This window comes from Brassica oleracea, chromosome C6 (genome assembly GCF_000695525.1).
Source record: "Brassica oleracea var. oleracea cultivar TO1000 chromosome C6, BOL, whole genome shotgun sequence".
Lineage (NCBI taxonomy): Eukaryota > Viridiplantae > Streptophyta > Magnoliopsida > Brassicales > Brassicaceae > Brassica > Brassica oleracea.
In genome coordinates this window covers 14,510,917-14,534,047 of record NC_027753.1, presented here as the reverse complement: position 1 = coordinate 14,534,047, position 23,131 = coordinate 14,510,917, and the positions used below count along the sequence as shown (strand labels likewise).

Here is a 23,131-nt window from a genome sequence, read left to right as displayed (position 1 = left end):
AATCTCTAAAACTAAAATTTTCCATTTCAAATAGCACATGTTCCATAAGATATTCTATTTCACACAAAACTATACTTATTTTATTCCAAAAGGGACTTTTCATTCCAAAATCACGATCCCCCCTTTGCAGTGAGAAAATTTCAACCCTAAATCAATTTGTTTACCTCAGCTTACCAGATCGGGCATGCAACATAAACGATAAGTTAGATTTATCAACTTAGAATACAGTAGGTCCGAATCTATTCCAAATAGGAGAGCTAACATAGAAATAATAGAATCTATGGCACAAAATAGAGAACTTACAATATTGCAACAGAACTCACCGTAATCGCCGATATGAAAGAGATCTGAGAAGAATCAACTTGGTGAAGTTGGAGAGGAAGGTTCCGTTACTAACCGCTGCTACAACTTTAATGCCGTCCGATGTCGGATGATGGCACAAGTGGAGAAAGTACACAATTGGAATGGGAGTAAGAAGGAGATGACAAAAGCAGGCGGATGCGACGCTGTGGAGAGAAAGATGTGAAATCGAGTAGACCACGATTTGTTTTTGTGTGATTAATAATTAATATTTTTAATTTTTTTTAGCAGGTTGCGCCGGTTGAGAGAAAGGGTATTACATTATTAATATGTATAGGTCTGTTAGATAAAACGGCTAATAGGTGAATTAGGATTTTTTTCACGGTCATATGATCCAATTTCCCTAAGAAAATTTTCCTGTTATCAAGGAAAAAAAAAACAAAAGAAATCAGTTGAAAACTTAATGTAGCCATCACGAATTTTGATAATGTCAGGGTCTGGGGAATAACAGAGAAAGGCGTTGGCCAATGATCCAACTGTTCCTTTCTGTTAATTGCAATGCAAGGTAATAGTTTCTCGTTGAATTACAATTAAAACCTATCTCATTAATCTCTGACATGAACCTTAATTATTTTGTGATAATGATGATCTCTGTAGAGAGGACGTGATGTTAAAGAAATTTGCATGTGTTTTTTTTTTTTCACTCATCTTCAATTCGTGTCTCTGACAGGAGATTTGATTCGACTCGATCAGCAAAAAACTATTACTTTGAAGAAATCTTGGGAAATAGAAGTTTCCCACCAAGTCGTATCATTGATTCAAAACAAAACGTGGCCAATGCGTTCGATGGAATGCCTCAGAGAGCTGTATGGAAGTATGAATACCCTGAATCTGTTCGCACACTATTGGTGAAAAGATCTTATTTTGATTCCATTTTCTTTACTTTTAATCAGAGTTTTCAACGCTTAGCAGACGTTTATTAGTTTATTCATTCTTTTGTGCAGTTTTTTTATTTCTCTGTACAAGACCGGATTCTATGGATGAGATCACGTATTCACACGTGCAGCTCGAGTAATGTGTACGTGAGTTTTGTTAAAGTTATATATATATTCAAAGATTCTGACTATAGCAGCTTCTTCTTCATCTGAAGTTTGCTTCTCCTTGTTTTTTAAGTATCTTTTGCTTGACAATGGCTCAAACAGGTGCAGATGATGATGAAAAGGCACAGTCTTTACAAGCAGAGTTTGCTTCTGGCGATGACAAGGAGGAGCTTCGGTCGCAGTGGGCTACAGTTGAGAGATTACCTACGTATAAAAGGATTACTACTGCTCTGTTTCAGAGAAGAGATGAAGCTTCGGATAAAGGGAGAGTAATTGATGTTACTAAACTTGAGGCTGCTGAGAGACATTTGCTGATTGAAAAGCTTGTCAAACAAATCCAGGCTGATAACCTCCATTTACTCAGAAAGATAAGGAAGAGAATTGATGAGTAAGCCATGTTCTAGTTATCTGTTTATGTTAATAATGTGTTTTTATATCACAACCTTTTATTCCGTTGTAACTGTAGGGTTGGTATAGAGTTACCAACGGTGGAAGTGAGGTTCAGAGACCTTTCTGTTGAAGCGGAATGTGAAGTTGTTCACGGAAAGCCTATCCCCACTCTTTGGAATACTGTCAAAGGCATACTATCTGTAAGTAACATTAAATGTGTTTGCTACATCGATCTGGAAGTGGAGGGCTGTTGCCGTTTCCATGTTCTTTACGGAAGGTTGTTTCTCTGTGTGGCTAATTCAAAAACACTTGATGGTTGTTTTACAGGAGTTCATCTGTTCAAAGAAAGAAACCAAGATAAGCATCTTAAAAGGCTTGAGCGGTATCGTAAGGCCTGGAAGGTAAATTTATTCAAGAGGCAGTTTCCTAATAACTTATGTTGCAAGGAATAAGAAATGAAGGGTGATTCGCTATCTTGTGTAGTGTTTCTTTTCTTGTTTTTATCACCGAGTTTAAAAGATGGATTGGTCTTTCTCTCAGAATGACATTGTTGCTCGGTCCTCCTGGTTGTGGCAAAACCACTCTGTTACAGGCACTTTCTGGACGACTTGCCCCTTCAGTAAAGGTCTGACTAAAGAAGTAAATACATAAGCCTTCTGAACAAAACCTCTTATAGTGTTATCGGAGATCACAAGTGGTTGTCTTCACTTTACAGGTTGGAGGAGAAGTAAGTTACAATGGTTGCTTACTTTCAGAGTTTATTCCAGAGAAAACGTCGAGTTATATAAGTCAAAACGATCTGCATATTCCAGAGATGAGTGTGAGAGAGACGCTCGACTTCTCTGCGTGTTGCCTGGGCATCGGAAGCCGAATGGGTGAGGACCAAATTTCTTCTATTTTTCCTAATTCGCTGGACTCAGTTTTTTCATTAACAAGCCATGGTTGATTCAACAGAAATTATCAAGGAGATCAGTAGAAGGGAGAAAGTCCGAGAAATTGTTCCAGATCCTGATATAGATGCTTACATGAAGGTATCTAATGAAAGATTGCAATTCTTTTTGAAACACTTTGAAAACGTAAAGAAACCTCAATTTGCTCTTTTATCTTTACTGTGACAGGCAATATCTGTTATAGGTTTGAAAAACAATATGCAAACTGACTATATCTTAAAGGTATGCTGCTTACTTAAGTTTCTGACCATTTATCCCTATTCCACATTTAACATAATCTCACGAATCAATCTTTCAGATCCTGGGACTCGATATCTGTGCAGATACACGAGTTGGAGATGCCTCGAGGCCTGGAATATCTGGTGGCCAAAAGAGGAGGTTGACAACAGGTAATTTCCTTTTCCTACAGCCATTCACAGTCGTCTGAACAGAGCTATTAAAATATCTATGTCGTGGCTACTGTAGGAGAACTGGTTGTGGGTCCAGCTACGACTCTGTTCATGGATGAAATATCGAATGGTTTGGACAGCTCAACTACGTTCCAGATAGTGTCATGTCTCCAGCAGTTGGCGCATATAGCTGGAGCCACCATATTGGTTTCACTTCTTCAGCCTGCACCAGAAACGTTTGAGCTTTTCGACGATGTGATTCTGATGGGCGAAGGAAAGATAATTTACCATGCTCCTCGAGCTGATATCTGCAGATTCTTTGAAGATTTTGGATTTAAGTGTCCAGAGAGGAAAGGCGTTGCTGACTTCCTCCAAGAGGTATGGGACTAAAATTGACCATATCTGGTGGAGAACCTTAACCATTTACATGATTCTGCTGCAACAGGTTATGTCTAAAAAAGATCAAGAACAATATTGGTGCCTTAGAGACAAGCCCTACAGTTATATATCTGTTGATTCATTCATCGACAAGTTTCAAGAATCAAATCTTGGGGTTTTGGTAAAGGAAGAACTCTCCAAGCCGTTTCAAAAGTCTCAGTCTCGCAAGGATGGTTTATGTTTTAGAAAATACTCATTGGGTAAATGGGAGATGCTTAAAGCTTGCTCTAGGAGAGAATATCTTTTGATGAAACGCAACTCTTTCATTTACTTATTCAAATCTGGACTGGTAACGTTCCTTCTACTCTGTAAAGAAGGTTCCATCATCATTTACCATTCTATGCTCAACCCCTTCTTTCTTTTTTCTGCAGTTAGTTTTCAATGCGCTAGTAACAATGACCGTTTTTCTACAAGCTGGAGCTACGACGGATGCTCGTCATGGGAACTATCTTATGGGTTCTCTCTTCACTGCTCTGTTTAGACTTCTTGCTGATGGGCTTCCAGAGCTCACTTTGACTCTCTCTAGAATGGGAGTGTTCTGCAAACAAAAAGATTTATACTTCTATCCTGCTTGGGCATATGCAATCCCTTCAATTGTCTTAAAGATACCTCTTTCGGTTTTTGACTCGTTCCTTTGGACATTACTCACATATTATGCCATTGGTTACAGCCCCGAGGTCGGAAGGTAGGTAACTTTATTTTATTTTTTTAAAACTAAATCCAAAACTCAGAGTGAAACTGCTTCTCACGGTAAGTGTTACTTTCCTTCAGGTTCTTTCGACAGTTCCTTATCTTATTTACATTCAACATTTCGTGTGTATCAATGTTTCGCGCCATAGCAGCAATCTTTCGGACGTTTGTTGCTTCCTCAATCATCGGAGCTATCTCAGTATTGGTTCTCTCATCATTCGGAGGCTTCGTTATTCCAAAATGTAAGTTTCAGTGTTGATTATAACCATGCACTTAGTGAGGATTAGTTTACCAAAAAAAGGTTGTATATTTCAGCGTCCATGCCTGCTTGACTGGAATGGGGATTTTGGATTTCTCCATTGTCATATGCTGAGATTGGTCTAACTGCAAATGAATTTAACGCGCCACGGTGGAGAAAGGTAAATATTATAATACTTCAGAAGTCTTTCACATTTTTTTCTTCTAGCAACTCTAGTTTTATTGATCTGCTTCATCTTTTGCAATAGTTAATCTCTAGCAACACTACGGCCGGGGAACAAGTGTTGGATGTACGTGGACTAAATTTCGGAAGGGACTCTTATTGGATAGGTTTTGGGGCTTTAATCGGGTTTATATTCTTCTTCAATGTCCTCTACGCATTGGCTTTGACATATCGGAATAGTAAGTTCACCACAAATGACTTTATAACTGGTTATTCAATTATAACTTTGACAAGAACATCTCTTGCATGTTAAGATCCACAAAGATCCCGTGCTATTGTCTCTCATGGGAAGAATATTCAGCCCTCAGAAGAAGATTTTAAGCCCTGTCCGGAAAGTACGTCCCGAGCTAAAACAGGTATCTTTTTTCTTATAGTCTAGTCCCTCTTCTTCAGTTTTAACTAGCCATTGACTGACAGATATATTTTAATATCTTTTGGTCCATTTTGACAGGAAAAATCATCTTGCCTTTCAAGCCCCTCAATGTCACATTTCAAAACGTGCAGTATCATATTGAGACTCCTCAGGTAAAATTATACTTATATTTTCTCAAGCAGAGCACAAGCTTACACATGTAACTCATGTCCCTCTTAGGGAAAGAAGCGGCAGCTTCTCTGGGATGTGACAGGCGCATTGAAGCCCGGAGTTCTTACATCTCTGATGGGTGTCAGTGGAGCTGGTAAAACGACTCTTCTTGATGTCCTTTCTGGAAGGAAAACACGTGGTGACATCAAAGGAGAGATCCGAGTTGGAGGGTATCCTAAGGTTCAAGACACTTTTGCACGAGTATCAGGTTACTGTGAACAGTTTGATATTCATTCTCCTAATATAACAGTGGAAGAGTCTTTGAAATACTCTGCTTGGCTTCGACTTCCCTATAACATCGATTCAAAGATCAAGAATGTAAGTAGTCACATTCTCCAAAAAAGAGTCCACAACAAGGCACTGGCAGCATTTTAATCTGACTATATATATATACTCTGAATGTGGCTTCAGGAACTCGTCAAAGAAGTTCTTGAGACAGTTGAGCTTGAGGATATTAAATATTCCATGGTGGGACTTCCAGGAGTTAGTGGTTTATCCACAGAACAACGCAAAAGGCTGACTATAGCTGTGGAGCTTGTTGCTAACCCTTCCATCATATTTATGGATGAACCTACCACAGGGCTAGACGCAAGAGCCGCTGCCATTGTTATGAGGGCTGTGAAAAATGTTTCTGAGACTGGGAGAACGGTTGTTTGCACGATCCACCAGCCGAGCATAGATATCTTCGAGACATTTGATGAGGTAAAACACAGTTGATTCTAACCTCATACTCTAAACTTCCTCTGCAGCTTCTTATTCCTGTAATTGCAGCTGATCCTAATGAAAAACGGGGGACAGCTTGTCTACTATGGCCCTCTTGGAAGACATTCAAGTAAAGTTATAGACTACTTTGAGGTCAGTTTCTGGACTGCTTTCATCCTCGGCTATTTTTTTTTTTCACGAAATAACTTTTTTTAGAGTAACTATTTTATCAATAGAGAATTCCTGGGGTTCCAAAGATCCAAAAGAATTGTAATCCAGCCACCTGGATGTTAGATATTACTAGTAAATATACAGAGGAACAACTTGGAATGGATTTTGCACAAGCATACAAGGATTCAACTCTGTACAAGTGAGTCTTTGTGCAGCAATCCTCATAATGGTTTTTGCATCCGTCGGTAAAAACTATTGTTCTGAGAGTTGTTTTGTTCGGTCTTTTCTTGCAGGGAGAACAAACTGATGGTTGAGCAACTGAGTTCTGCGTCTGTGGGATCAGACGCTTTAAGCTTTCCTTCGCGTTTTTCGCAAACAGGTTGGGGGCAACTAAAGGCTTGCCTTTGGAAACAACATTGCTCGTATTGGAGAAACCCTTCTCACAATCTCACTCGCATAGTCTTCATGTTTCTCAACTCTACGTTATGTGGCCTTCTCTTCTGGCAAAAAGCTAAGGACATGTAAGTCTCTGTTCCCTATTTTGAAATATAATTGTGTTGCGAGTCTCCACCAAAAAATCAAGTTAATCAGTCTGTGTTTCTTTTTTACTCTGCAGAAATAATCAGCAAGATCTTTTCAGCATATTTGGCTCAATGTACACTCTAGTAATCTTCTCGGGTATAAACAACTGTGCAACAGTGATGAACTTCATTGCAACCGAACGCAACGTTTTCTACCGTGAAAGGTTTGCTCGGATGTATTCCTCATGGGCATACTCATTTTCTCAGGTTAATAGATCTTGCTTTCACTCCTATTATTAGATGCCAATACTTTTGTAGGATAGCATCCAGAGTTGAATCCTTGTATGGCTTTGCAGGTCCTTGTTGAGATTCCATACTCATTTCTCCAGTCCCTTCTATGTACTATAATCGTATATCCAATGATCGGTTACCATATGTCAGTCTACAAAATGTTTTGGAGCTGGTACAGCACTTTTTGCTCGTTGCTTATCTTCAACTACTGTGGCATGCTTATGGTCGCTTTGACGCCTAACATCCACATGGCGTTGACTCTAAGGACGACTTTTTTCTCCATGGTAAATCTGTTTGCTGGCTTTACCATTCCGAAAAAGGTAAGCCCCCTTCTCTCTCATGCCATTTTCACAAATAACCAAGATATGAAGTATGTGTTCTTATAGACATTGCTTTAGGTCTTATATATAGCACAAAATGTTTCTGCATTGAATGAAATTGTATATATAAAGAAAGATATTCTGGTGCCTTGGGTTGAAATCAAGTTTCAGACTTGTAAACATGAAAAATGTAAATCTTTTTCCACAGAAAATCCCAAAATGGTGGATATGGATGTACTACTTGAGCCCCACATCATGGGTGTTGGAAGGCTTGCTGAATTCTCAGTACGGAGATGTTGACAAACAGATAATAGCATTTGGTGAGACGAAGAGAGTTTCAGCTTTCCTGGAGGATTACTTTGGTTACAGATATGACTCCTTGGCTCTTGTAGCGTTTGTCCTCATCGCTTTCCCCATTGTCGTGGCTTCTCTTTTTGCCTTCTTCATGAGCAAACTCAATTTCCAAAAGAAATAGTTTCAGTTTTTTGTAATTATTTGCAAAGCCCTGGTCCTAAAAAGTCTTGGTATCCATTAACACGGTTCTACTTGTACATCTCAAGCCGTCTTGTACAGTATCTTTCGGTGGAGCAATTATTTTATCTTATTCTCTGTCCTGCTTTGTGTGTAACCAGTGGATTTTGACCTTCGGGTAGGAGGTCCTGTTCTGCTGGTGTCGGAAATGGAGAATTAATCTGTGTATATTCATTGAAGGTGAGGATCCATGAATACTTACAAACAGAGCAAAGAAATACAATATGTAATCTCATGGTAATCTGAATATCTTAAAAGTATCTAGTCAGACATAAAGTAAATGAGACATTCAGAGCTCCACCCTTTATTCCCATACTGTATCATAAAGGGTGAAAAGGATTAACACAATCTTTCTCTCGAAAACTGAGTAATAGAGACTACAGTTAATGGACATGGAAACACAAGGTATCAAGAACACCTTATGTAAAAACACTCGAACCTTGTAGAAAGTTGCTAAGGTTCCGTATGGTAAATAAATAGAATCTTTCTACTTTCAGTCATGTTTTCCTTCATATACCTGCAGTGTATAACCTTTTGTTCGCGAAATAGTTCGAAAACAAAATCTTAGATACGGCTGATCTGTATCAACTTTAATTGTTGAGGTCAGAAGATTGACAGTGTGAAGTGCAACTGAACTTGCATCGTGCACACCATCGTGATATTGAGAAAAAAATCATCGATTTAGCCGGCCAAGACTGTTTCTGAAGTCATGATCCTATGGACAACATACCGACTTACATTCAGCTCTCAACATTGATGATGGACATTTACAACTACAATGTAAAAGGGTGAGGTCTTGGGTTCGAGGAACGGATGTACCGAAAGACCCTCCTAAAAAACTTAGAAATCTAAACATGAAATTGACTCAGTGTGGTTTGTATATGCACTAATATGAATATAAAATAAAGTAAATATTGTTTCTAACTTACACTAATAATACAAACATTTAAATCATTAATGTTTTCACCTCCATCTTTCTGAGCTCTTATGATTCCTACCCTCCCAGCAATTTTCTGCATCATTGTTCCTTTTCTTGTTGCTTCTGCTCAAAGTGGTGTTTTGGAAATACACACATGTATTCTCTTTTTTTTTTTGGACAACACACATGTATTCCTGATCTCAAAAATAGTTAAATATCTTATTTAAGAACCGGTTCTTAGTTTTTTTAGTTAAAAGTAAAGAGACAGGTTCTTATATTCCAATAAGAACTCTACCCTAAGAACCCCATTAAACATGCTCTAGGCTTCCAAAAAAACAGCAACACTATCTTTAAAGAAAAAAATTCAGAGGATATAGGGGAGAACGAATTTTCCCTCGAGTTACATGAACAGGCTGTATAAAAGGACACGTGAGGGTGGGTCTGATACATAGAAATGAGAGCACACCTCAGGAGCAACGCTTCGCTCTCTTCCCGGGACTCCTCATGCACCCGCTACCCTTTCAAAAAACTTTGTGGGATCACACCCAGCGAAGCTTACACCCATTCGCATTAGTTCATCCAAAGTTCTGACACGTGGATGAATAATAAAGAAAGCGGGAGTTTGTTACAAGTTAGTTGCAACGGAAGAAGGAATTGACAGGTGTCGTCATTTCATTGGTCGAGATCATCTTCTCGTTGTAACGAGTGTAAAACAGAGTTTTGTAGATATTTTCTAGATCAAATTGTTGTTGTAATTTTTCTCAAGAACTTGGTTCATCTCTGTAATTCGTTTGGAACTTATAATTGGAAAATATCGTTCTTTTTGGTGTCTTTACAACTAAGCTACGATTTGGTGTTTCTCGTGAATGTCGAGTCGATTCATAATGATAAGCTACGTATGTTTATTGTTATCAGTAGAATCATAGCCGTCATGTCCTCAGAGTTATTGTGGTGTTGATCGGAATCTATGGCGGAAACAAGATCGCAAACGTTATCAGTTATCAGAAGGAACGGCGACGAGAGAGTTGGAAGGAGCTTTGGCGAACAGATTCGAAGCATTGGAGAAGGCAATCGCATCTCAGATCGAGCAAAATGAGAGACGCGATGTAGAAGTACGGGAGATGATCGAAGCTTTCAAAGTGATGTCGAGTTAGAATCCGATGAATGCTTCAACAAGTGGAGCGGAGGTTTGCGGCGAGGTTCATGGCGTCGAAACGGTGAGAAACAAGCAGTATCGATACAATCGTCATGATCAGGTACAAAATTATACTGGAATGACTAGATTAACGAAGATCGATTTTCCATGATCCAATGGCTGTAAGATCAAAGAGTTGTTTATATATATATATATTCTCCTTTTCTTATATCTAACAAAATGATAGTTACTATTATTTAAATTTCATAAAAATATTTATTATGATTTAGACCTAAATATACATAGAAAAATATTAGATATGCATTTAAAAGAATTAAATAAGAGTATTTAAATACAAATATGCATAAAATAAGTATATAATAATACTTTCATTCTAAAAATTTGGTAAATACAAAAAAGTTAGATATAGTGCATAAGGATTAATATTTTATGTTATTCAAATAGAAATACATATAAAATTATAATAAAATATTTATAACAGTGTTGTATTAGTTAATAAGCATCGAACAATCTATATAAAGCTTTTAAATTTTTTATTAAGAAACAATATACACATGCTTATAAATACATTTATACATTTACATATACAAACAAACTGATATCTAAATATTAGTTATTTAAAGGGTAAAATTGTATAAAAACTTAAATTGTGTATATATATATATATTACAATCCGCTTTGCAACAATTTGTGAGTTAAATTATTTTACATTTGTTAGACACAAGGAAATGAATAAATACAAAACAATTTAAATTTCTAACAATTTAATACTTTCAAATCGATTGTAATATATATATATATATATATATATATATATATATATATATATATACTATTTATATTCAAATATAAGTGTAAGAAGATCCCTAGTTTCTGTTAACAACTTAATAATAAAAAATAGTTAAACATCAATATAATTATCAACGATATTTAGAAAAGATTAAGTCAAACAAATCTCAACAGAAATTAATTTACATCGAGAAAAATCATAGTTTTTTTTCTATGCCAAGAAAAATCACAGTTAAATAGATTTATCTATAAAACCTTCCAAATAAGTCAATTAATCTAACTGGCTATGGTGTGTAAGAGCACTTCCATTGGAAGATACTCCCTTCGTTTCACTTTTTTGTCGTTTTAGGTTTATACACACATATTAATAAAACATTTAATTTTGTATATTTCCAAAATAAAAACATCATTACCTATACACCTAACCTTATTTCAACCAACATAAAAAAATTTGAAAAAATTGTTATTAAATTTTGCATTGAAAACATAAAACGACACTTAAATTAAACAAAATTTTAACTCTAAAACGGCAAATAATATGAAACAGAGGGAGTACCTAATAGGGATCTAAGTAATTACAAAAACAAATTAGAGTAAATAGAAGGGAGAATAGAAAAGTATCTAAAAAAATTGTCTTCTTAGATATTCTTGAAAGTTTTTTTGCTATGTGTTTGCATATGGATATTTTGAATTTATTTTAGGTAATAAATTTTAATCAATCAATTAATTGATCTTAAAATATTAATATTATGAAGTTTAGATATCAAGTTGAGAAACTTTATTGATAAGGGTGCTCTAATGTAGTTACAATATTTTAGTTAATAATCATGATATGGTGTAATGTAGATTCTAGGATTAATCAGATTTTCAACGGAAAAAAACAGTTGTTGAAAAGTTCTTCGGTATGACACAATATCTTTGTTATGAAATTTTAAAGAAGAAACCCTAAATATGTCAATGTTCTTTCATAGGAAAAATGAGATTTTTGAGTTTCTCGAACGTAAAAGTCCAATTGTTCCTACGTCACAATAGAACTCATTAACTCGTTTGAGTAATAAAAAGTCATCTCAATATATTATTAAGAATAAGAAAATAATTATAGAATTAAACACGAAAACAAAAAATAAAACAAAGAAGCCAAGCGGCCCCATTAGGGTTCAAAATAAAGAACTTAGACTATGGCCTTGATTGTAAGGAGTAGTTGTTTTATCTACTATATATGATAGAGTAAATGATAGAATAGAGGTAAACCTTTTCTATATTTTTCTACAATGAAGTAAAAAGTTTACAATATATATATTGTATGTTATAAATAACAAAGCAGGTTAGAACTGAGGCATGCATATTATATATTTAGATAGATAATAGAGAAAAGTTTACAATATGAATGCTAACTTTTATAAAACGTTAAAAATAAGTTAGAACATTTATTTTATCATTGTAAAAAAGGTTATAATAAACATTCTAACAAATCTAGATCAACACATCCTAGTTTTTTTTAAATTTAATTTTTATATCAAAACATGTAGAATATTCTCATGATTGTATTTACTTTTTCATATTTTCTGAATTCTATATAATTTTTAATAATTATGAAAATAATTCTGTCTAAAACTGACCAATTAATGCAAAAGTATAAAGGGACAAAACTATCTCATTATGGTTTATTTTCCTAATTTTGCCTTGTTTAAAAACATTTTTACATTAGGAATTTTGTTTCCCGGTAAACACCATCAATCTTATTTCTACTATTAACGGCCAACTTAATTTATACTTCTTCCGTTTCAAAATAATGTATATTCTAGAGTTTTCACACTTATTAAGAAAACACATAAAGTTTTGACAATAAATACATTGTTTTTTGTGTTTAGTTATTTTCTATGATTTTTAACCAATCAAAGTTCAGTAAATACAATTAATGTTTTTGAAATTTATAATTTGCCATTATTACATTGAAAAAGTAAAATATAGATTTTGTAGAAATTTTTTTTTCTTTCTAAAACTGGATCATTCTGAAACGGAGAGACTATATTTTTAGACTATCACCGGTTAATAAATCACATAACTAGATTTATAAAATGTCATATATAACAATATTGCGACGTTTTTCTTATACTAAAAAACTTACCTTACAAAGAGTTGTCGTCGACGTTCAGCTTTCTTGAGCCGCTTCACAGAAATATATTCATCCCAGTTTTCTCAAATAATGTGGTGTACTCAATTCGTTAGACAGAAAATTGGGATGAATATATTTTTACTTACTCCAATAAGGCTACTCACTCCAATTTCTCAATTATTATTTGAATAGCCCTTTTCAAAAAAAAATTATTATTTGAATAACTCGATTCAGTATCAACTTTTTATTTGTTGTGAACGAAGGGTTTTTGTCTGAATATTTCGTGTGTATCTGTATATTATTACTCAATCAAAGTGTTCCCTTATATAGGGATTACAAGGAATAGGAAAAAGGAAATTATCCAAAACCTAATACAACATGAAATAGGAAAAGATCTAAAACAGATAAATGGAAACTTCCTAGATCTAAGGTCGGCCAAAGGATAGGCCGACTCTCTCTCCTCAGCCGCCGACTCTCTCTCCTCTTGGACACGGTTGTGGTTGGGCCTGGTCGTGGCTGGGCCTGGTCGTGGCTGGAAAGGTTTTGATCGATGTACGTATCTCTTTATCTATCTCAAAATCAATAATTCTCTAACTCTAATTAAGTTTATTAAAATTCTCGTTTGGTAAGCGCAGATTAAGAAGTTCACATTTGAACCTGGTATGCTTTGGATAATTCATCAAAAGTCATATTTGGAGAGCAGCAACTACGAGTTTAACTCTATCAAGGAAGTAACGATTGATGGCTATACAAACCATTGGCATGAGCTTGATATAGTGGAGTTCTTTTGCAGGCACGCAAAATCGCTAAAGAAGTTGAAGTTGATCATGCCAAAAAAAGTTAAGAAAAGAGCTCGCGGACTCAATTATGCTAGGTTGGATTACGTACGAAGCAGATTTCCAGGTGTTAAAGTGGAAGTTTAAATGCAGGATATGACCAAGCATGGCAAACTATAATAGCTCTTTTGATGTGTTTAAAAAAAAAAAAAATTTAATGTTATTCTCTGAACTCTTTTGTTTTTAGTTTTGGTATTGTTTAAAGAGTTATTTTTGGGTTCACCCCCAATAGAATTTCATTATTTCAAATTTGATAACTTATAGAAGAGGAAACAAAATATTGTCAAGTTATATTATATTTTTAAAATAAAATGGTAAAAAAAAAATAGTAGTTACAGAAAAAAAATTTTTATTTTTAACGTCGTCAGCAAAATACTAAACCCTAAATCCTAATCCCAAAACCCTAAATCGTAAAACCTAAACCCTTGGATAAATCATAAACTCTAAATCAAAAACACTAAACACTAAAATCCTAAACCCTAAATCCTTGAGTGTTTTAGTGTTTAGTGTTTTTGATTTAGAGTTTAGGATTTATCCAAGGGATTAGGGTTTAGGGTTTACCCAAGGGTTTAGGGTTTAGGATTTAGGTTTTAAGGATTATGATTTAGGGTTTAGTGTTTTGCTGGTTAATTTTTTTTTTGTAATTACTAATATTTTTAATTTATTTATTTTTATCTTTTTATTTTAAAAACATATTATAACTTGATAATATTTTATTTCTTTTTATAAAATATATCGAATATGAAATAAGACAATCATATTGGTTGGTGAACCTAGAAGATCACCCTAGGGGGTGAACCCAAGAATAAGTCTTGTTTAAGTTATAAACTATGTCATGATCCGCGTAACCTTGCAGATTTCTTTTCTAGTTAATAGAATAAAACATATAAATAAATAACTAATATGATGTGTGGTGTTATATAATCTTGTTCTATAGTATTTATTTTATCTAAATTAATTAACATTATTATAATTTATTCAAATTAATAGTGAATCAATTATTTTATATATCTGTCGAAATATCAGGAAAGTAAACTAATGAATTCGTTAGGTTATAACATACAAAATGAGATGTATTAAATTTAAAACTTACAACACAATAATTAAGTTCAAATGAATGTTTCTGTTTAAATAGTATAAGATTTATCTGGGATCATTGATATCAAAGTGGTTTTGGTATAATATGCTCATACACTACCTATAAAAAAGAAGTATAGATTCATATAAAATTGGAAAAACAATAATAGATGCTAAATTTATTATAATCAATAATTATTGCTAACTGTGAAATTAGCCTAAATTATCGTTAGTAATTTGTTTAGCATCCATTAAGTAAGAAATCAACGTTGATTAAGTATTACTTCATTCATGCTTCGGTTGGTCACTATTAGAAGAATAAAAAATAAAAGGAAAGGCAATGTTCCTTAAAAATTTACACCATTAGGGGAAAAATAATTTTAATATCCAAACTTGTTTTTTCTTCTTGTTCCTCCAAAAAATTATCAAAAAAATGTTCCTTCAATATTTTTTCTAAAAACAATATTTACCAAAAAGGAAGAAAAACACACGTCTCGTCCTATTATACCTTCCAATCTTTCTACACCCACTAGATTTTATACTCGCGCTACGCGCAAGTTTGTATTAATAATTTATTTTAGTTTTATAATAACTTTTAAACTAATTATTTAATTGATTTATATAATTTCTTATCTGAAATATGATTTGTTGATTTTGTTATTTATATTTATTTATAACTATACCCTATTATTAGCTATTTACTTATTTGTATTTATAAATGTAATAATTATGTTTATAAACATATTCATAATTTTTGAAAAATATTACCGTGTATTTTAAAATATTATATAATTTTTTTGATGCATGTGAACAGTTAATACATCATAATTTTTTATCATACATTTTACATATATTTAATTTGAATAACATACACGATTGAACTAGATTAATGACGATCGATTTTCCATGATTCGATGGGTGTAAGATCAAAGAGTTGTTTAGTAAAGTGGAGGAATATTTTGCGATTGATTATACACCTGAAGAAGCGAAAGTGGGAATAGCCTCAATGCATTTCGATGGTGAAGCATCGACTTGGCATCAGGAAGTGAGGCAAGAAGATGAGGAAGCAGTGATCTTGCGAAATTGGCGAGCATACAAGAACAGACTCAAAAAGATTTGAGGAAATTCTTGATAATCCAATGGCAGAACTGAAGGAATTGAAGGAGACTGACGGAGTTGCTGCGTATCATGCGAAGTTCGAATTGATAAGATCGAGACTTCGTAAGGAATATTTGATGAGTGCGTATCTTGCAGGTCTAAGATTGGACACACAAATGCACATACGTATGTTCAGTCCTCAGTCAACTAGGCAATGCTTGGTGCTTGGGAGATTATACGAGAAAGCACATCCGCGGAAGGAAGCTTAGACTAGTTGGGTTCCTCAGAGGTCTCAGTTGAATCAAAATCAACAGAGAGGGCTTGTTATTCAGAAAAAAGAAGAGGGGAGTAGACAGAAGAAAGTTAATGGGAAGCTGGAACCTTTTCTATCTCATGCTGAGATGAACGAGCGTAGAGCGAAAGGTTTATGCTATTATTGTGATGAGAAATTCACAAAAGACCATTACTTGAAGCATAAGAAAACACAATTGTTTTCAATGGAGTGTGAATAAGATGATTGAGTTTCATGAAGCTTTGGAAAGTGTTGAAACAGAAGAAGAATATGAGGAAGTGGATCAAGCTCGGATCTCCATTAATGCCTTTGCAGGCATAATAGATTATACAACAATGAAGGTACGGGGTTTCATGGAAAGAAGACATTGTATGCACTTTGGGAATATGTGTTGTTTTGTCTTATAGTTAAGGTAATATAGTATTTAGGCTATTTGGATGTTTAAGTAGGATAATAATTTGGCATAATATAATTGGTGATTAACATCCTATATAAACAAAATTTTAACATTGTTAAGAATAGTAAATTTAAATAGTATTTTGTCATGTTTTGATTGGTTGTTTAACATCCTATGTAGATATCCTCAATGGTTTATAGCCTCAACTTTTATATAGTATGCTCCGGAAGTTGCTCAAACCAACCTGACAGTGTATGCTAGCAGTTTTAAACTTTTTGGTTGTAGTCCTACCGATTTTGCTTATTTCCTCAGTTGTATATGTCACAATTCTCATATTTTGGATTGATTTTAAATAAAATATTTATATTTATATATTTTGTTTAAAAACTTCACATATCTTAAGGCATTATTTTTTACTATTTACGTTTTTGTTAGTTAAAATTATTATATACAATGGTCGGTCATAGCTTGTGATCGTTAGGTTTTTCTTTTTGTTAAGGTCACATTTTAATGAGTTCGCTTGCACTCTGGGAATATGAATTGTTTTGTCTTATAGTTAAGGTAATATAGTATTTAGGCTATTTTGGATGTTTAATTAAGATAATGATTTGGCATAATATAATTGGTGGTTAACATCCTATATAAATTTTTTTTAACATTGTTAAGAATAGTAAATTTAAATAGTATTTTGTCATGTTTTGATTGGTTGTTTAACATCCTGTGGATACCCTCAATGGTTTATAACTTCAACTTTTATATAGTATAGACTATATTTTATACACGCGCTACGCGCGAATCTGTATTAATAATTTAGTTTAGTTTTATAATAAATTTAAAAATAATTATTTAATTGATTTATATAATTTTTATCTGAAATATGATTTGTCGATTTTATTGTTTATTTTAATTTATAACTATACATTCTTATTAGCTATTTTGTTATTTGTATTTACAAATGTAATAATCGTGTTTATAAACATATTCATATTTTTGAAACAATATCATTTGTATTTTAGAATATTATATAAATTGACTGATGTAAACTGTTAATACATCATAATACTTTATCATACATTTTACATATGTTTTATCTGAATAACATAAATGATTGAACTATTTGCATAATATCTAATTTTACTTTGTAATCAGAATAACTTTACAATTAATGTGTGATTGTTATATATATATATATCTATGATAGTATAATATTTAGATTTAAAATTTAATCACATTTAATATTTTGATGAATTTTCGTTAATATTAAAAAGCATTTGTAAGATAATATAAAAAGTAAAGTAAATATAATGAATTTAACTAATGTTACGTAACATTTTATTTATTTAATTAACAATGTTGAGAATCTAAAGTATTATATTTATCTACTACTTGATCTAATTAATTATTTGTATTGCAGTTAAACTTGTATGATCGGATAATGCATTAAAATATATTATAATTTATTTTTTGGTATAATATTTAATATCTGTTTGTTTTAGATTTTACATTGAAGATTTTTAAGATCCTTTGAAAATTATTACATAATTTTGATAATTTTTTTTAATTGCTAAATGCTGACGATAAGATAGCAAAAAATATTAGATAACGTATTCATTGTAATCTTGAGATTTTTTTTCTTCCAAATGTTTTTGTATGTTTTTAGTTTGTTGATTATAATAATTAGACAGTATATTTATATTGATAAATTTATATTGATTGTTCCTTCTATCATTCTTTTATGTTATCTTTCATGCTAATTTATTCTTGGTGTTCGTTATAAAATTTATTTAAAATTTTAACTAAATTATTTGATTTGCTTGCTTCGGCTCTTTATTTCTAATATATGTTATAAACTTTGTTCTCTAAATATTTCTTTCGGCATAACTCAACAGAGAGAATTTTGTTAGAATTATTTTACTTAAAATTTTATATGTTATATGAGGTGAATCAGACTAATTATTATAAGAATTCATCATGTAGTTTGATTTAAGAACAATAATAATTTCGGTGTAACTTATTTGGTTAGTTTCTATGAAAAATTTAACTGTAACTGACTAAAATAATATTTGTCAAAACATAAGATAATAGTGTTGATTAATATTAAAAAAAAATTAATGGATAAATAAATTTGTTAATTTCTTTTGTTTGATTAAAAATAATTTGAAATTCATAAATAAATTGTGGCTTGGAGCTCTCATTTGTTCTCTTACTTATTCATAATCGTCAGAGATAGCGAGTGTAAATTTGTAATCTTATTTTTATATTGTCTTCAGCTTGTAAGATTTACTTTCCATCGAGGATGTTTTTTCGTTTTTGTCCACGTTATTCTTCTTTCACTCTAAACCCTATATATGTGTTCCTTTTTCATGAGGATTATGCGATTCTTTGATTTGGATATTATTAAAGAAAATACGGTTGATATTGATTTTTCATTTATTTTAAAAATAAAATTTTTGAAACTTTATTCTGAAGAGTATATTTTATTTTGTGTTCTCACAAGTTAAAAGTCATGTATACTTTATCTTTTACTTTATTTTAGTTACTTTTTGTTATATTTCAAAATATTTAGTATATATATGAGTCAATTCCATTTTAATGATTTATTTATTATTTTGCTTTATTTGATGTTGAATTCTACTTTGTATTGAAATAATCAGTTTTGGAAATTTTAACATTTCAAAAATAGTAAACTATAATTATTATTTTTCATATTTGGTTGTTTATAATCCAATGTGTGTATTTTTAATGACTTATAGCCTTAACTTTTATATAATAAATAAACGGATGTTTTAGCATATTTTGGTGTTTTAAAATAATATGTAAATGTTATCAGTGACTTATAGCCTCAACTTATATATTGTAAATATTATCAGTGACTTATAGCCTCAACTTATATATTGTAAATGTTATTTAAGAATATTTTCAATAGCATATAGCCTAAATTTTGAAAATCATGAGTTAAATTTATTTACTTATAATTGTTTAAAAGCCTTGTATTTTTTTAAGTAATTATTATTTTGCATTTTATTTTAATGTTAAATTATGAAAATATTATATATATATATATATATACATATATATTAAGTGAATTTATTTATAATGTTTTACTTATGTTAACTTACTTTGTTTTGATATTGGTTAGTATTTTATTCTTAAATGAATTTTTTTTTGAAATATTAATATTTTTTAAAATAGAAATTAAAAAATGATTTGCATAATATAATTGGTTGTTTTAAATCATATGTGGATACCTTTAGTACTTATAGCCTCAACATTTTTAGTAACATCGCCTAAACTTTTATATAATATATATTTATGTTAAATTTCAAAATACTTAGTGTATATATACATAAGTGACTGCCATTTTAATTATTTATTTAGTATTTTGTCTTTTTGATATTGAATTCCATTTTTTTTTCAAATAATCAATTTTGGATATTTAAACATTTTTAAAAATATTAAAATAATATTATGGTTTTTATATTTTAATTGGTTTCTTATAATATGTGTATATTCTCAATGGATTTTTAGTTTTGTTCTTATATAGTAAATAAAATGATGATTTAGCATATTTTGGTGTTTTAAAAATATTATGTGAACATTCTCAATTATTTATACCTTCAATTTAACTTATATATAGTATATGTTATTCGTGAATATTTTCATTAGCATGTAGCCTAAAATTTGAAAATCATGAGTTAAATTTATTTACTTATAATTTTTTGAAATTCTTACATTTTTAAAATTAATTATTAATTATTACTTTGTATTTATATTTTTATATCAAATGTCGAAAATATATTATATATTAAGTCAGCTTATTTATAATTTATAGTTTTCCACTTTTGTTAACTTAACTAATTTGATATTGGCTTCTGTTTAATTTTAAACTAGGATAAGACAGCACATCGCAAGATGAGTTTATTTGTATATATTATTGACAATTTTCTATATATATTTTATCATTTTATTTATACATATACAATGTTTTTTTTTTTATTATATAATTTCTTTCTGATGGACCGGATCAATTTTTATTAAAAATTGTTGAACTAAGCTATAATTAATATATCATGATTGTATCGGATTGGACATTAAACATATTATGACACAAAAACTTATTTTTTCCACCGAACACATTCTTGAAAAAAAGTGAACAGTATTGTTTCCACAGTTGAATTATTTTGACATTTATCTTTCATATGGTTTTGAAAGGTTTCAGATCAACCATCGAATTAATACATGTCACTGTAATGCTTTTAGTCACATGCTTAAGGAAAACTCATATTTTTGTAATTTAAATATGTTTTATAAAATTTAAAATATAACATATAAGAAAGAATCTAAATTTTTACTATATGGTTAATGTGATTGTTTATTTTTTTAATAATATCAAAATAAACAAGAATGAAGAATAATGCAAAAATTGTTATCAAATCTTTATTATTCATAGTCATTAATTGTCATATATATGTTAATCATATTAGGTAATTCTGTAGCTTTTATTTAGGAAAAAAATACACGCTTCTTATATTTTGGATTAATATAATGTTCAATAGTAATTGGATTTGGACCAATATTTTTTCAATTGATTCTTAAGCTGTCACGTAAGCTAAATTGTCATCTTAATTAAGTGACACCTAAGCATGGTCTCTTTTTAATTAGTACAAAATTAAATTTATAACTTTTTAAATGATCCTCAATTAATATATAGGGGATAAACAATTTTTGGACATATTAATTTTTTTTTAAAATAATAAATGATTTGTCATATTACGATTGGCCATTTTAAAAATTACGTAGATACGATCAATGACTTATAGCCTCAAAACCAGTTGTCATGATAACAGATTGAATGACCTTAAATAAGAAAAATTGTGGTCACGATGTTTGCTATTTATCTTTTTAACGATTATGAGAATTTACTTATTTTTGCTTTAAAATTTTGTATGTTTACTATTTTGATATTACTGCACTATTATATTTTTTTAAAGAAATTTTTTATTATTTTGAAATAAATAAATTTTAAGAAAATAATAAATAATTACTTAATTATTTATGTTGAATTTTGGAAACTGATTATAGATATTAAGTTAATAAATTTATAAAGTTTTTACTTTTATTAGTCAACATTATTTTATATTGATTTCTTTTTATTTTAAATATTGTTTTTAGTACATTGACATTTTTTAAAAATAATAAATTAAAATAACTTCAAATTTTATATAGTATAAAAATAATAAATAATTACATAATTATTTATGTTGAATTTCGAAAATTTATTATAGATATTAATTTAATACATTTATAATTTTTTTTCATTTTTTTAGTTTCCATTATTTGATATTGATTCCTGTTTATTTATAAAATATTTTTTTAGAATATTAACATTTTTGAAAATATTAAATTAGAATGATAATATGTCATACTTTGATTGGTTGTTTTAAATCTCAATGGTTTGTTATAGGTTGTTACAATCTGTTACAGGTTGTTACAATCTGAGGTTGTTACAATCTGATATCTATTAATATATTTTGGATAAGAAAATAACTATTCAAGTCTTTTCCTTCCTAGCCAAATAGTTTGGATAATAATATTATTTTTACGTTTGGATTTTTGATTCAATTTTATTTCTATTATTAAATTGTTCAATAAGGTATTATAACTCAATGATTCTAAAGTTAAAACAAAGTTTAAATTGGCTGTAAATGTTATAATTGTTTTATACAAAACCTATATAAATAAGATAAAATGTATCTAAAACATAAATATGTTTAGTTAACTTTTACTCATCTTAGTTATCATTCTACATTTGATTTTAGTAATAACAGCAACAATTTGTGAGTTAAATTATTTTACATTTGTTAGACACAAGGAAATGAATAAATACAAAACAATTTAAATTTCTAACAATTTAATACTTTCAAATCGATTGTAATATATATATATATATATATATACACAATTAATATTCAAATATAAGTGTAAGAAGATCCCTAGTTTCTGTTAACAACTTAATAATAAACAATAGTTAAACATCAATATAATTATCAACGATATTTAGAAAAGATTAAGTCAAACAAATCTCAACAGAAATTAATTTACATCGAGAAAAACATAGTTTTTTTAATTCTATGCCAAGAAAAATCAATAGTTTTATCAATAAAAGCTTCCAAATAAGTCAATTAATCTAACTGGCTATTGTGGGTAAGAGCACTTCCATTGGAAGATACTCCCTTCGTTTCACTTTAGTTGTCGTTTTAGGTTTATACACACATATTAATAAAACATTTAATTTTGCATATTACCAAAATAAAAACATCATTACCTATACACCTAACCATATTTCAACCAATAGAAAAAAAAATTGAAAAATTGTTATTAAATTTTGCATTGAAAACATAAAACGACACTTAAAATTAAAACAAAATTTAACTTTAAAACGACAAATAAAATGAAACGGAGGGAGTACCTAATAGGGATCTAAGTAATTACAAAAACAATTTAGAGTAAATAGGAGGGAGAATAGAAAAGTATCTAAAAAAATTGATCTTCTTAGATATTCTTGAAAGTTTTTTTGCTATGTGTTTGCATATG

The 23,131-nt window shown here is 30.6% G+C and overlaps 1 protein-coding gene across 1 annotated transcript; it reads left to right on the top strand.

The window, feature by feature from the left end:
* Nucleotides 1-772: 772 nt before the first annotated feature.
* Nucleotides 773-7,801, top strand: LOC106298592 (ABC transporter G family member 41-like). Its single transcript, XM_013734729.1, is given in 27 exon segments — nt 773-865; nt 1,031-1,208; nt 1,305-1,378; nt 1,503-1,788; nt 1,867-1,990; nt 2,118-2,191; nt 2,331-2,415; nt 2,506-2,665; nt 2,745-2,821; nt 2,909-2,962; nt 3,039-3,129; nt 3,206-3,507; nt 3,575-3,856; nt 3,939-4,252; nt 4,339-4,499; nt 4,573-4,676; nt 4,764-4,917; nt 4,993-5,094; nt 5,190-5,263; nt 5,331-5,639; nt 5,733-6,023; nt 6,093-6,176; nt 6,260-6,393; nt 6,488-6,715; nt 6,811-6,982; nt 7,072-7,326; nt 7,535-7,801. Coding segments are annotated over 25 exon segments (4,188 nt in total). The 5' UTR covers nt 773-865; nt 1,031-1,208; nt 1,305-1,374.
* Nucleotides 7,802-23,131: the final 15,330 nt, after the last annotated feature.